The sequence below is a fragment of the Saccostrea cucullata genome, unplaced genomic scaffold (genome assembly GCF_032062105.1).
Source record: "Saccostrea cucullata isolate Sc308-1 unplaced genomic scaffold, CSIRO_AGI_Scuc_v1 ctg11753, whole genome shotgun sequence".
Lineage (NCBI taxonomy): Eukaryota > Metazoa > Mollusca > Bivalvia > Ostreida > Ostreidae > Saccostrea > Saccostrea cuccullata.
The window spans coordinates 1-15130 of NW_026920988.1; the positions used below are offsets into that span (position 1 = coordinate 1).

The 15130-nt window shown below is 32.9% G+C and overlaps 1 protein-coding gene across 1 annotated transcript; it reads left to right on the forward strand.

The window, feature by feature from the left end:
• The first annotated feature begins 6631 nt into the window (after nt 1–6631).
• LOC134258918 (uncharacterized) lies at nt 6632–9590 on the forward strand. The gene is made up of 2 exons (XM_062741521.1): nt 6632–6824; nt 9310–9590. The coding sequence occupies exons 1-2, from the start codon at nt 6632–6634 to the stop codon at nt 9588–9590; spliced, it is 474 nt and encodes a 157-aa protein (XP_062597505.1).
• The last annotated feature ends 5540 nt before the right edge of the window (nt 9591–15130 follow it).

A 15130-nucleotide genomic window follows, 5' to 3' on the forward strand; every position in this document is an offset into this window, starting at 1 on the left:
AAATTATAAAGAAATTCCAATTATTTATCGTTATACTTACGATGGAGTTGAACGGAACAGCCCTGAAGTTACGGTTGCCCTTGCAGAGGCTTGCCTACAAAATAAAGATCGCCTACCGTACGATCTATTGAGGAACAATTGCGAACATATTGCAAATTTTTGTGCAACTGGCAAACATAAAAGTGTGCAGGCTGAAAGATTTTTGAAAGCTAGAAAATTTGCCTCATTGGCTTTTGAAATGCTCAAAGACCTCCTGACATAAAAGGGATAATATTATTTTTCATCGAAAACAAACTCGACGATAGATTTCTAAAAGAAAAACATATCATGTTACTCAGTTTCATGTCTGTATAGGTCAAAATTGTACATACTTGTAGTTCCCTTTTTGGTTTTCATTTTTTATCATATGGTTCATGTACATGTATAATCAATAAAAAAAAAATATGTTATTTTTTATTTCTGATTTTAAATTCTGGTTACTTTTATACATTCATTGAAATCCGTGGAGTAATATTCATTTCCATGTCATTTAATTCTAGAAACCTCACTCATAATATTTTTGGTACCAAAAACATGATGAATAAAAATAGGGGATTTGCAGCAAAGATAAGGCTACGGAATGTTGCGAGGTATCATTTATACAGGAAACGTTTACTATGACGTAACACTTATCTGAAAATTTCCACAAAATGAAATAATTTGCTGTTATATTTAAGATTGTTATATAGTTCTAGACTTAATTAAAAATTACTATAACAGGCAGTTTTGTGGTAAATTTAACCTGCAAGATATTTTCGATTCGCCTGATTAAGGAAGATTGTCCCGTTGGCATCCATATAAGGGGTCCAATAAGGGAATTTTCCTTTCTTGAATTAATTCTTAGACCAATTTTACACTTATATTGCAGAATTATAAGGAATCTCTAAAATATAAAATGGCAAATTAAAAACGATTGTGTAAAAATAGATTCTTAAGAAAAATTGTGTTATTTCCATTAGTTACCAGTATGACAAGTTTAAATTGGTTGAATTATGAATACTAAATTAGCTAGGGCGTGTATACCATCCAAATGGCAACAAACGGGAAATAACTCTTGCTTCGATACATGTTAATTCGTTATATCAAAAGACACAGATTTGAAGAAAATATTTTCTCAAAATTTCTTGCATAATTTCATGACTTATATGGTGCTATAGCATTTCATACTAAAATATAATAAAAATCTTAATACATCTATTTTATTGATACTTCAAATTTCTGGACGAGTTTGATAGATACCTCCTTACACTTTCACAAATTCTAGTTTTATTCTTAATGCTTAAAAACGTGGCATTTTTGTGTATTCATGAAAAAAATTAAACCTATAATCAAGAAAATTTAGTAGAAACGTTTGAAGGCAAAACCCATTCACAGTATTATGAGTCCGTGCTCAATGCTGTGTACAGACTTCAACAATTAAACAGACCCCGGTGAATCGTAAACAATATCAATAGCAGAGCTTGTGCCTTGCTTACAAAAACAGTTTACGTTTCAAGGTTGTATTCAATTTGTTGAACTCTGTTTACAATAATGAGCACGGTCTGACGATATCAATGAGGGGATTTTGCCTTCGACAATTCTACTTTGAATTTGCTGGATTATTGTTTGAATAATAATAGTCTGAGATCTAATGCCTATTCCTCCACCAGTTACATCCGAGGTTTGAAGGGGGCGTAGAGGAGCCATCCGAGGATTGCCGATTGGAAGTCCCTACAATCTTGCGCATGCCTGGCCTGATGTTTGCCCATGCATTCGGTTTAACCTCGTTTATGTATTTTTTCTGCGTAGACCTCAAGGTCAATAATCTTGCAATAATCTGCAGTTCTACGAGGTCAAGTGCCAGGGATGGTTGATGTTGGTTCAATCTAACAACCAAGCTCTATGATAAACGTGGTGACTTTAACTTCTCTATCGTCATCTTCCCTTTCTTATGCAGCAATATACCTTCATCAACTGCATGCGGAATTTTTATATCTTAGTTGATTTGATACGCATCATGTGCTACATATGAACAATTTCTACGGTCGACACAAAGACCTTGTCAGCAAATACAATTTTCATTATGAGTCAAATGCTGACTGACTTTTTCGTGTATATTGTTAGTCCATTATTTATAAACTGATTGACGACGAATTTTTCCGTTATTTCCCGATCATGATGAGGAGCACACGGTTGTGTGTCCGGTCAGCAGGGGATGCTAACTCCTCCATGGCACCTTATCCCACTCCTTTGCTCAGCTCCTGTTTTGTATTGTTTTATGGACTTTGATATTGAATACTGTCTGTTATCTCGATATCCTTCATTCGTTATTAAATATGAACGTTATTTGTTAAACATGAAATTATCTTGCATTATTGAAAATAATATAAAATATCAAAACTGCAAGTATATTTGTTTAAATCACTAGACGCCTTAATAAAAATTCAAATCATCCTCAGTATGCAGATCTAAACCACGTTAATCTGTCCTATATAAGTAAAATTAAAAAAAAAATTATCCTTGCAAATATTGTAATCTTTATTCGCCGATATGTCTATTTTGGCACCTTATGCGTACTGCTAAATCAAGCAAAAAGATGTGTAGCATTAGCCAAAAGTAATTGGTATGAACAATTAATAGTTGCGTAAAAAAAAAAGTTAAAATACTATGTCTGGAAACAAATTAAAATGTCAAAAAGGGAGTTCTCTGGTAAACACTGGGTTTGAAGCTCTGGAGAATGTTTATTTGTGTGTATGTTGCTTGAAGCCCTGGAGAATGTTTAGTTGTGTTTGTTGCTTAAGATTCGTGAAGAGAATTCGTCACTCGTACGAAGAAGCCACCACTTACCGGCTGAGGATTGCAATTTTTAATCTATGATTGGATCATTGAGCAGTGATTTTTTTCATGCTACACCTCCTGCGTAAAGGCGTTTCAGTTGATACATTTTCATCTTTATAACTGGTCTCCACGTCCCTGCAGTAGATTTGAATGCTCGACGTAAGAACCAACTCCTCACTTAGCGACTCTGCATATACATATATGACCGAATGAGACCGTATAAACCGAGGTCCAGTGTCGCAGTAAGTACTGGCACGAAAAAAAAATCCCACACTGTTTTATGGCATTGAGTGCTGACTGTAGACCAAAATTTGTAGCTCACCACCAGCAAATGGTGGCGTCTCCATTTGAGTAAAAAATTCTCGAGAGGGACGTTAACAACAAACACACAAACGTAAACCAAGATCCCATGTTACGACAGGCGGTGGCATGATAAAGGTTTCACGCTCCTCAATGGTCCTTAGAGCCAAGTGAAATTCTAAATTGAATGCTGTTGGATGATGACATCTCTATATAAGTTTTTAAAAAATTCAAAAGAACTTAATTTTTATTCACAAGAACGATAAGAAAAATGTTCAAATGCGCTTTACTGCTCAATATCTACCTAGTGTACCTTACCTTCCATCAAAGGCATAAGACAAATTTCAATTTGGCAAGAAACAAAAAAGCAATGCATCCAAAACGTAATGCATCATTAAGGGATAGAAACTGATTTTTTTAGACATGTCAAATATCTCATGTTACAAAGACATGGATAAATAGACATTCTAGTTGTATGAGACATTAAAAGCATAATTTTAAAAACGTAAGAACACAGAGACTTTGCTGACATGTTCTTACATTGTATATCAGTAAAGTATTTTCATTTCTCAGTAAATAAGAGTGGCTGGAAAATGTTATCATATCTCCAGGGGAAGGAAGTCGCAACACAAATGGAAAAAAAATATGAATATGATATAAATAAAAAATATACCCAGGTATTCTTCATAAAAAAAATAGTGTATATTTAAATGATATTTAAATATCAATATTTGAATTAGTTGATATTTAAATAGTGGAATCCAAAATTTAAAAGCCAAAATATCTTGAAACCTTTCCCACTTATTCTAAGGCGAAGTATCTATTGGTCAACTATATATAAACTGTTGAACACCTGTGAACAAGAAACTTTGAATGGGGTTAAATCGTTATCTAGAAAGCACAATCCTTATATAGGTCCTAAAATGCTTTTAAGATAGATAGGAAAATTTGATTTTAAATATACTTTTGAGAGGTATTATTTAGATTAATCTTTCCTGCTACATTAGTAACAATAAGCATTCTCTCGAAAAACACCTCATCCGTAATTAAACATCCTGCATTTAAAAGAAAAATATTAAAATGCCCATAACAATACTCGCATTTTTCAATTCAATCATTTCCAGGAATACGATTTCAATTCAATCATTTCCAGGAATACGAATAATGTTTGAAGTGATAGAGATCAAGTCGTATTTATTTTAAAAAAAACCAAAAAACGCGCCAATTCTTAGAATTTCAAGACCTAGTTTAATTGGGTTCAGGTCGTACACTTAAATGTCTGTGGATTGTGCAAAATCATACTTCAGGTTTTAAATTACATCTCTCAAGGTAAATACTTTCCAAAAATAAATTAAAGTCAGTCGCATTGAAAGTTAAATGTCTTATCTGCAATATACATTCGCAATCATCGACCAAAACGTCAAAAATATATATTTGTTAGCGTCTGAAATGAGTGGAAACAAAACAAACAATATTCTACTTTGCAAAATAATGTTAATATAAAATTGAAAAATAAACAAACAATAGTTTAAAAATGGATTAGCTGGAAAGCGATATCAATTTTTTTTCCAAGAACTTTAAATTGGTATTTACACATATCAAAGGATGACTACGTAATTAAATGCATTTTAGGTTTTACAGAGATTTATACACACTTCTCGATCAATTGAGACATGTTATTTAAAAGAACTACTAAAAATCTCATATATACAAAGGAACAGTTGACAGATTAAGTCGGATAAAGCAAGTGCTCAAAATTTAAAGTTTTAATTACATATTTTTTTGCAGGTTAATTAATTGATTTATAACACAATTAAACAAGAGCACCGCTAAGCGGAGCATCCCCTCGCGGCGGGAACTGCATTGGTAATAGCAATATCTCACGAGGTATAAATTCTCAAGAGGAATGTTGAATATTGCCTGGACAATGTATGTACAATTTTCTCCAGGGGAAGGAAGTCGAAACAGAAATGGAAAAAAGTATGACTCAGACTCTCAAATTCTTCTAGTTATATTTGTATTTTTTCCTTATGTATATTAATATCCTTATAAAGGATATATTCAAATATAGTCATTTGTAACTTTTGTACATATTTGGTTAATTTGTTTGGCATTACAATAAATGCTCATTTACAACAAACATTTTGTTTTGATATTTGCAAAAAACAGAGCAGAGAAGACGTGGAGAAAATAAATTATTTGAGGAAGGTGGAAGACGATGGTATAATCGCATATTTATTTTTGCAAATAGATTAATTAATTTATAACACAATCAAACAAGAGCATCGCTAAGCGGAGCATCCCGTCGCGGTAGGAACTTCAAAAGTAATTGCAATATCTCATAAGGAATAAAATCTCAAGAAGGGCGTTGAAGATTGCGTGTACCATGTATTGTTTTTAACTCCCCTCTTGATAAATTTCAATCCTATGTAGACACCACCCATTGCCTATGGAGATCTACAAGTTTCCTACTATACACGTCACTTACGCCCATTAACAGGGGAGGAATCTTTTTGTGCTAGGATCTACTGCGACATGGTCCCTCGGTTCACATTAAGGGTCAACTCCCTTGCTGCTGGCGCTCTTACCACTGCACCAAGAGGACTACGGGGAACGGATATAAGCATCTATAAGTTTAAAGAGGTTGGGGTCAAAAAATTAAACATCAAATATACATTTATTTTTAGATATGATATCTAAGGCTGCCAACTATCATTTGGCCAAAAAAATCATATATTTCAATTTTAAGATTTGATCTTTTTTTGTATTTCTTTTTATGGGTCTCTTCTTCTAAAGGAGATCAAAAAAGTCTGAAAATGGCCACAACCACACAGCTTCTTCAATAGCATCTGGAGGTGGGTTAGTTGTTGGTTGTCCATTTTGCACAAAAATGAAAATGCAAAGCATCTTGCTTGAGGAGAAAAAGTTATACGGAAACCTTATTTGGATATTTAAGTTGCAAAAAAGATGAATATAAGATGTATTGCAGCAGCCGCAGAAGGGGGGTGGACATCTTTCACAAACATCTAATTATATATCAACTTGGTGGAGAGTTGGAAGGTGGAGGCATAACATGCATTTGCGAATGGGTAGTTTCCCTTATACCTTGCAGAAACATATCTCCTGTCATTATGAAACACCATAAATCAATTCTAATTACATATTATGTTAATAAACATTGGTATCTATGGTTAGACTAAAATTAATTAACATCAACTTCTGATATATGTAATTTTAAAATGCTTATACGGGGTAAAAATTTCGACTTTTTATTAGACCTTTCTGAGGACTTTAAAGAACCTTGCAGCACATTAAGAGGTATATAATGAAAATTGTTGCATGAAAAGATTTAATTTTCAAGCTTCATTTTGAGACTTTTGGAATTTAGTTGTAAATTAAAGAGTTGTCCTTCCTGGCTGATGATTGGAGTCCCTAAAAGCAACGACTTAAAAGTACAGAACAGCAGATTACAGAAATGTCACAAAAATTGATATCACTAGGAGACATATGTAATCAGACAAATAAATTTAGCGAAAATGTGAGTATTAATCTTCAGGAAGAGAGACTTAAACAAATTGAATGTGATGTAAGCTACGCTGTGTCATTGATAAGAAGCTTTGCTGTCAATGGTGTAAAGGATAGAAACAGAACACTTATGACAGAAAACAGTATGAAAGTTCATTTATACTTAGTACAAGAAAGCAGCAAATCAGATGAAATCAATTCAACTTTAGAATGGTATAGAAATGGTAGCGCGTTAAAAATTCAAAAGATTTTAGGTTTGTTTGCTTTCTTTTACTTTTCATAAAATCTAAAACATCTGTCAATTTTTCATTAAAATATGATGAGAGATGCATAAAACGTGATTTTTTTTTCTTTTTAGATGAAAGCAAAGACTCAATAACACAATAAAAAATATGGTATCGGACATTCGCCAGGATCGTCTTGTTTCGCAGAACTTTGTCAATTCCATTAATAAGTTGGAATCTAGTGTTCTTGGTATTTATTTTTCCTGTATTTATAAAAAAAAAGAAAAAGAAACAATATTTTAATTGAAATCCACTATAATACTACAGATTGTTTTTCTAGTTTTTACATGAATTAACATTGCTATATCCTTGATTACACATTGTTTTTTCATTATTACAAAGGTTTTTTAAGGAATCACTGTCTAGGTTTGAGAGTATGCCAGGGCATCAACAATAGTGGGAAACATGGGATAATTTGCATAACGGGCGAAGCCCGTTATGCTTAAATTATCCCATGTTTCCCACTATTGTTGATATCCCTGGCATACTCTCAAAACTAGACAGTGATTCCTTATATTTCCATTTCATTGTGAAATAAAATTGTAAACTTAGACATTAAAAATGTAAACTAATAGATTTAGATTACACGAGGACTTCCATGCAAATTTTAATAGTCCTCGCACACTGACGTCAAACACAAAGGCAGCCGCACGAGATTTTCATGCATGCTTGGACTCCTTAGCATCAGACACAGAGACAGATGCGCACGATATTTGTATGCGTATTAGGCCTCCTTAGCTGCTGACCTATCGACCTGCCTAATTTACATTCCGGCAGAATTATCAAGAAATAAATTCCCCCAACTTTCAAACAGTTATCACAGAGAAAAAAATTAGAAATGGAAATATTCTAAAATCAGACTCTGACAAATCTGGATATATTTTGTTTCTTATATGCACCTTTAGGGCTTCTCTAGTTTTAATAGAATTTCATGGAGACCGAAGTTATCGCATTCCGTAATTCAACAAGATTGATTTATTTCTGCTTAATTCATACTCAAAAGTATTTTCGGTACTTGACAGAAATACTGTTGATTTGACGTTAAACAGTAAACAATCAATCAAAAATTTTGAACTACATGTACATCGTCGCAAACCACGGCCACGATCCTCTCCAACTCTGTCCGTCGTTGAATGAGAAGAGAATATCACGTAGTTTATTAAAATGTTGACAAATACGAGTAAACGACAGTCAAATAATGACATTTGATGTGACCTTTTGATACCCAATCGCAGTGCACGAAATATTTCTTATATATTGCTAATTCAGTTGAAATAGAAAAACAAAGGCCCATGGGCCACATCGCTCATCTGAGCACTCTGGCTAGGAGAAAGTAAAAATTGGTTTATTATTGAAAAGTTTGAATCCAAAAGCAGTCCCATGACCAATCATGGTTTTGCTTTTCTTGAGAAGATGATTTTTAAAGAATCTTCCTATGTCTATGTTAAACTTTGGTCGGCCATTGTTGCCCCGTCCTACCCCCCGGGTCCATGATTGAAACAAACTTGAATCTACACTACCTGAGGATGCTTCCATTTAAATATAATGAATTATGGTTTTGCTGTTCTTGAGAAGATTTTAAAAGAATTTTCCTATATATTTCTATGTAAAACTTTGGTCGGCCATTGTGGCCCCGCCCTACCCCCGGGGTCAAGATTTGAACAAAACTGAATTTACACTACCCGAGGATGTTTCCCCATAAGTTTCATCTTTCCTGGCACGGTGGTTCTTTAGAAGAAGATTTTTAAAACAAACCAACAAATTTTTATTAATTCCCAATTATCTCCCCTTGAATAAGGGTGTGACCCTTCATTTGAACAAACTTCAATCCCCTTAACCCAAGAATACTTTGTGGCAAGTTTGGCTGAAATTGACCCAGCGGTTCTTTAGAAGAAGTCGAAAATGTGAAAAGTTAACAGACGGAAAGACAGACAGACGGACAGACGGATGACGGACAAAATGTGATCGGTAAAGCTTACTTGAGCCTTCGGCTCAGGTGAGCTAAAAACTTGTCATTGACTGAATATGACGTCACAATAGAGATGCGAACATATTAAAAATTACGACCTTTTTTGTGATCAAGCAGCCAAAGGTAGGATAGAGATGTATGCGGACTCCGCACCGTTGCTTGAGACGATGTTTAAACTACGGATTGAAAAATGATTTGGAACAAAGTTTTAAGCGAAAAAAACGACAATTTCATTGTTATTTGCTAAGAATAGGTATTATCAAATAGAATGTAAGATTTTAAAAATATATGTTTTACCTTGCATCATTTCTTTCAAAACATTTAAAAAGAATATTTTATGTAGGAAACAATTCCTTTTTACATTTTGTTATTTAGATATAAAGAAACATGTTGCGTTCACTGCTGGTGCAACAAATAGCAACTCCATGGGCAGCTCAACTCTGTTGTTTAACAGACTTATTTACGGTATTGGTGGTGGTTATGATACATCTACAGGTGTATTCACATCGCCTGAGACAGGAGTTTTTGTTTTCTTTGTTGTGGCGGTCTCAGAATCGGACTCAGATTTATATCTTAACATAATGTTGATCGGTGATGCAAAAGTGATAACGATGTCCTGGTATCCTACTGGTACACAGACTGGAGACAGGCTTTAGATAAAAAATCTTAATAGTGGAAAGTGCCACATAGATAGAAATTTACCACATGCCACTTTCTGTGACTTTCGATTGTAATCCAGAAAGCATTAGTTAGTTGCATAATAGTGATATGAAATATATTTAAGGTCATTGGCAAGGCAAAGTTTCCGGAGAAAAAAAGATTAATGCATGTTTTTTTTCACTTCACAAAACACTCTTTGAGAGTGATCTCCAATATGGTATGCTCTAAGCAATGAAAACAAATAAAGACAAATTACAGACTGAAAGGTTATTAAAAGCAAGTGACATTGTTTTTTTTATCGGATATTTTCATTTCTACAATAATAAAAGAAAACCAGCAATTGGGTATATTTACATTGTGCTGAGGGGGCAGACAGTCTACAGATAGTCAGTTAGAATAGGTACATGTATGCTGGGAAGTGAAAAGATGTGACATAATTATGCTGAAAGTGGTGATAGACCGGATGAGAACGGTTCTATATGTTATGTGAAGGAGGCACCATTAAATGTTAATAATTAAATCAAGCTAAAATGTTTTATGACAGTTTGTTTCAATAAAGTAAATTATTAAAAGAAGAGACAAACAGCCAGTCTCTTGATCATTATGAATAACAATTAGATGTTAAAGGAAGTGACTCAAAATCAAAGAACACTGCAGGTATGTTTGTGCCTTGTCTCTATATTTGCATTTTCAGCCAAAGTATATGCATGTAATCAGAAAAGTGGATAAAACAATGTATTCTATTTATAAACTTTATAAAATAAATGGGCTTTGGAGAAAACATGGTTAAAAATAATACAGGTCCATTTTCCCAACATTATACATGGGAAATGCATTGATAATTGTAAAAACATTAATTTGACAAAATCTTTACTTGTCAAAATTTCAAAGTCCCCACTTTTCTTATTTCAAAAAGTCCAAAACCTCAACATCAATGTACTAGTTTCTAACAATTTCGTCTCTCATTTGCAATACTTATCTGTCAAGGACAAAAAAAAAAATGTATTCGAATGCGTAATTACTCGACCGTGACCGTTTTTGTTAAAAAGTATAAAGTTCGAGTTGCAAATATTTTTCGGGTGTATTCTTCATATTTTTGTTACTTCCATGTGTTCTTCATTTTTAATTAATAAAGAAAAACAGGGAAAAAAGTTTGGTTAAAATGCTGTGTATGTCAACACAACAATGTGAAAGTGAAGTTAAATGGCACAAGCTGGTCGTAGTTAACAAGAGTTCTGTTCCCTTTCACTGTAAGACTTTATTTTACTCAAAACCTTTATAATTATCGCCAGAAAAACCTACAGAGCATACCTGAATTCCTTCTAATCATTAGAAATCGCTAGATTTTCAACAAACACGTCTACAAAATCATCCTAGAGTTCATCCGGAAAAATCAATAGAACAGGAACCGGAAGTGCCTTCCCCTCAATATCAAACTGGAGGACTGGGTTACACAAGTAATAAGACATTATTTAACTTTTGTCAGCTACGCACAGACACTTTCTGTAAGCCCCCTTGTCATCCTAATCTCAACCCTTATTAACACGTATGGAAGAAGATAAACCGGAGTTTGGGACGGCTTTTTCAGCAACAGAATCTAGCGGAACTAGAGGACGACCTTTCTCTACATGGAAAAACATTCAATAAAAGAATATTTTCTTAAATAATGTGAACTCTTTGGGGAACAGTTGTCTTGCTGTGAATTTGTTTAAGGACAGACGAGACGTTCCTTAATAAAATATAAATTTTTTTACGAATTTGTCTTTGAAGTATTGCTACTAAAACAGGTTTACACACAAAGAATTGAGGTACCTTACCAGGTATTTCTGCAAGATACCAGGGGTAGTTTTTCTTATATAATCCTTTGGGGAAGAATAAAAAATTTCGAATTTTAAATGTTTAAGTGTTTGGATTTTGAAAAAAACGTTTAGAAACTTGTTTAGAAATCAGAATGTTATTAAAATTTTGATTATTTTTCATACATTACGAAAATATACAAAACAGAATTTGAGAAACGTCTCGTCTGACCTTAAATGGTGGATAATGAAGTATTTAACGTTGTGGATTTTCAATTCTAGCGGGCCTTATTATTTCTGCATATCGTGTTAAAGAGTTTCAATAAAGTAAATTGAGAAAAAATTGTATGATCCTATTTTCTATTGTTTTATGTACTTTTGTGTTTGAAAACTATATCTCCATATGTTTCATGTTCTGTTCTCTATGATCACATATTTTTACATCTAGAAATATACGACAAATAATGTATAAAGGGTTACTTTTCGCCCATCTTATTTTCGCCATTTCACAATTGTAGACAATTTTGCCCCGTTTTAAATTCGCTCAGTCATAGATTCGTTTAAGAAATTATTCTATATTCTTTCAATTCGCCCCGTTTTAAATTCGCCCAAATGATAGTAAGGCGAAAGGGACGAAAATATAACAGGGCCAAACATTTCCCTGTATAAAGTAACTAATATACTTTAGATATTTTGTTTAGTTAAAAAAAAATGAAAGTTGTTTTATAAATTACATTCTTTCCGATATGCATGCGAATAGCATTATGACCAGAGCAGAAGTAAATTTTGAGATGAAAGTTCACATGTTTTAATTGTTTCAAATAGATAAAATAGCAATTGACAATTTCTTTTTTTTATGTTTTACTCCAAATTTTCAATTCTAAATTCGAGAATAATACGTAGGAATATATTTTTTTTCAGCACAGCTCAATTATTAAGAACTAAATGAAAACTAATTTATTTCCTGCAGACAACATTACATATTCTCTGGCAATTAACGTCGATCCATCCATTGTGATGAAAGGAGTAGGCGGCACAGTGTTCCGAGTGGTTAACGTTGTTCGGCTCCTCCCGGTACCAATTCTTGTACGTTGGTTTCCTGGCATTAGAAATTGACAGGAATTCACCTTCTCTTTGAATATCGCTATACCCAATCCAATAAAAAATTGGCATGCCTGCAAGATAATCATTTTAAATGATAAATGCTTCATGTACAAAGTGAAAACAAATCCTTACCCTTTTTAATTTAATTGCAATGGTTTACATATTTCTCTTATACCTAGAGTATTTTAAAATTTTATTTAAAAACAGAACTTCACTGACAAAAAAGTACAATAGTTAACTGCTTAGAATAATGGTTTGCTATTAATTTATTTTAGACGATTGCAGTAAATTGTTTTCAGTACCGTAAATCAAAGTTTTTTGACTATGAATTTCAGTAAAATATTTTATTGAATGAAGTTCCTATAATCTATCTTATTATAATAAAATGAACGATTTCTTGTTTGCAACAATTAACATTTATTGATATGTAATTTACGAAACATTTGGGCTCAAAATCTTCAAAAAAGTTCAAGAGTTAAGTTTCATAGTAAATGAAAGTATCAAAGTATTCACTATAGCTAATACTATAGTAAATTTTTGGTAGGGATGTTTAATTGTCAGATGCCCTTTGCCTTCGGAGGGAGACTTATCAGCAAAAATGACTGATTACATGTACATTTACATATAAAGAAAGAAATCATGAATGGTTACAATTTCAAACCAACTTCAAATATTTTTGTATTTCTAATTTTAACATATTAGACTTTAGCCATCCATTCAAACATTGGACCTACATTTCTTTCTTTAATTGATGTACCTCCATTAACAATTAATCGTGTTACAAACCCCTTAATCGAAACTGAAGATCAATCCATTTTTCTTCTGTTTCATCTTGTGGTTCTATAACATGGCCGCCTATCTCATAGCATGTCAGCTTACAAGAAAACATATTGTCTTTATTTGAATCAGTACAAAATAACTGCACTTTTGAAATGAAGTTAAATACAGTGCACGTTTTAAAGAAGGTGAAACAGCATGTATACACTAGATTGAAAGCTTGGAAGCAAATATAGAATGTTTTTTTTTAAAAAAGTATATTTCAAGGTACATGTATTAGAAATTATAGTGCAATAATTACCTTAAGCAAAATGCGAATATTAATAAGTACAGGATACTAAGTCATTCCAGATATAACGATTAAGAATATAATATCAAATGTTTATCCTTTATAACTGACATTGCTCTATTTAGCTAAACTACTATATTTTTTAAGGAAATAGACTACTTATAAGGGCACTGTAAAGGTTAATTTCTTAAATAGAGCATATCTATGAATCGAATTACATAGGTCACGGTAGCGTAGTGGTAGAGAGTTCTTGGTCGGGAGGCTCGGTTACGATTTTCGTTCGCGGCGCCGCGTCAAACCTAAGACGTAAACAAAATTAGGGACTGTTCTTTCGCCAAGCCCTCGGCAAAAGAAGTGAAAATCACGGTCTTTCGGATATAGCCCTAAGAACGTAGGTCCCGTGTCTCGAAGGCGTTGGCACGATAAAAAAACTCTCACTGCTCAATGGCCCTGAGTGCCGAGTATAGGTCTAAATTTAAAGCCCATTACTGGCATACAGTGTCGTCTCTTTATGAGTGAAAAATTCTCGAATGGGACGTCAAACAATTTACAGTCAAACAATATAAATCAAAACAACGGTCGATGAAAATTACGTCACTATTGTTTCGAACACTCACGATTACGTTAATATATCATCTTCAACTCCATTGCAAAAAGTCAAAAAAAATTTAATAACATTTAAAAGATAAGTACTGCCTAAAATTCAAGCATTTTTAAATTCATATTTGAAAAACAATGAAGATAATCGCGAGCAGGGCGTCTAGACACTTACCATTGCTTCCTTTAAGGTACCATTCGTTGATGAGAAGTAATAACAACGTTTGTCAAAGGAAGCCCAGGTCTCCTCACACACTGCAGAAAAGATATATTTCATCAGGATATTTTAAGCAGTATGTCAAAATCTGTCTATCTTTGCCGAAATTCGACATAAAATAAGTTTTTAAAAAAGATTATAGTTAAGCAAATATTGAATTGAAGAGTTATGCGAGTCGTTTTTTTTTTTACTGTTTACATCTGCATGTCTGTTATATAGACATAGGCATCGATTTGTTTTTAATTTGCAATAATGTTATTAATACAGTATCTCAAAATGAAGTTGCAAATTTTTGTTTTCCTGGTATTCGATAACATAGGGTTATGTGAACAATTATGAGGAAAACCTAAAAAAAGTATTAACATAAAATTACGCATGTAGTATGAATGCAGTGCAAAACAGACGAATTCACATGAAATGAAGCCAGCTTTGTAAACTAGGGGACAATATTTTCTTACTTTCGCTTACTAAAATATAGAATTGTTCTAAAATATCAAAATAGAAAGACAATAAATAGGAGACCAATATAATCAAATTTAAAGAGGACAGCAACATTTGAGTAATGCTCAGGCTAAAATTACTGTTAATTACTTGTAATCAAGTAACCTAAAATTAATGTATTTAATTTATTTACCATGTCGACATTGAACAGTAATTGCCACCAAAATCGTCACAAAAATATGTATGAATGTAGACTGCATAATTGCATAGGTAGAGATGTTTTATTCATATTTTCATGTTTCATTAGTTTTTATA

What these genes read in the sequence shown, in the direction of transcription:
- LOC134258918 (XM_062741521.1), top strand. Translation starts at nt 6,632, where the DNA reads ATGTCACAAAAATTGATATCACTAGGAGACATATGTAATCAGACAAAT. An exon ending in AACACTTATGACAGAAAACA is followed by an intron (nt 6,825 to 9,309) that starts GTATGAAAGTTC and finishes TTTGTTATTTAG; the next exon opens with ATATAAAGAAACATGTTGCG.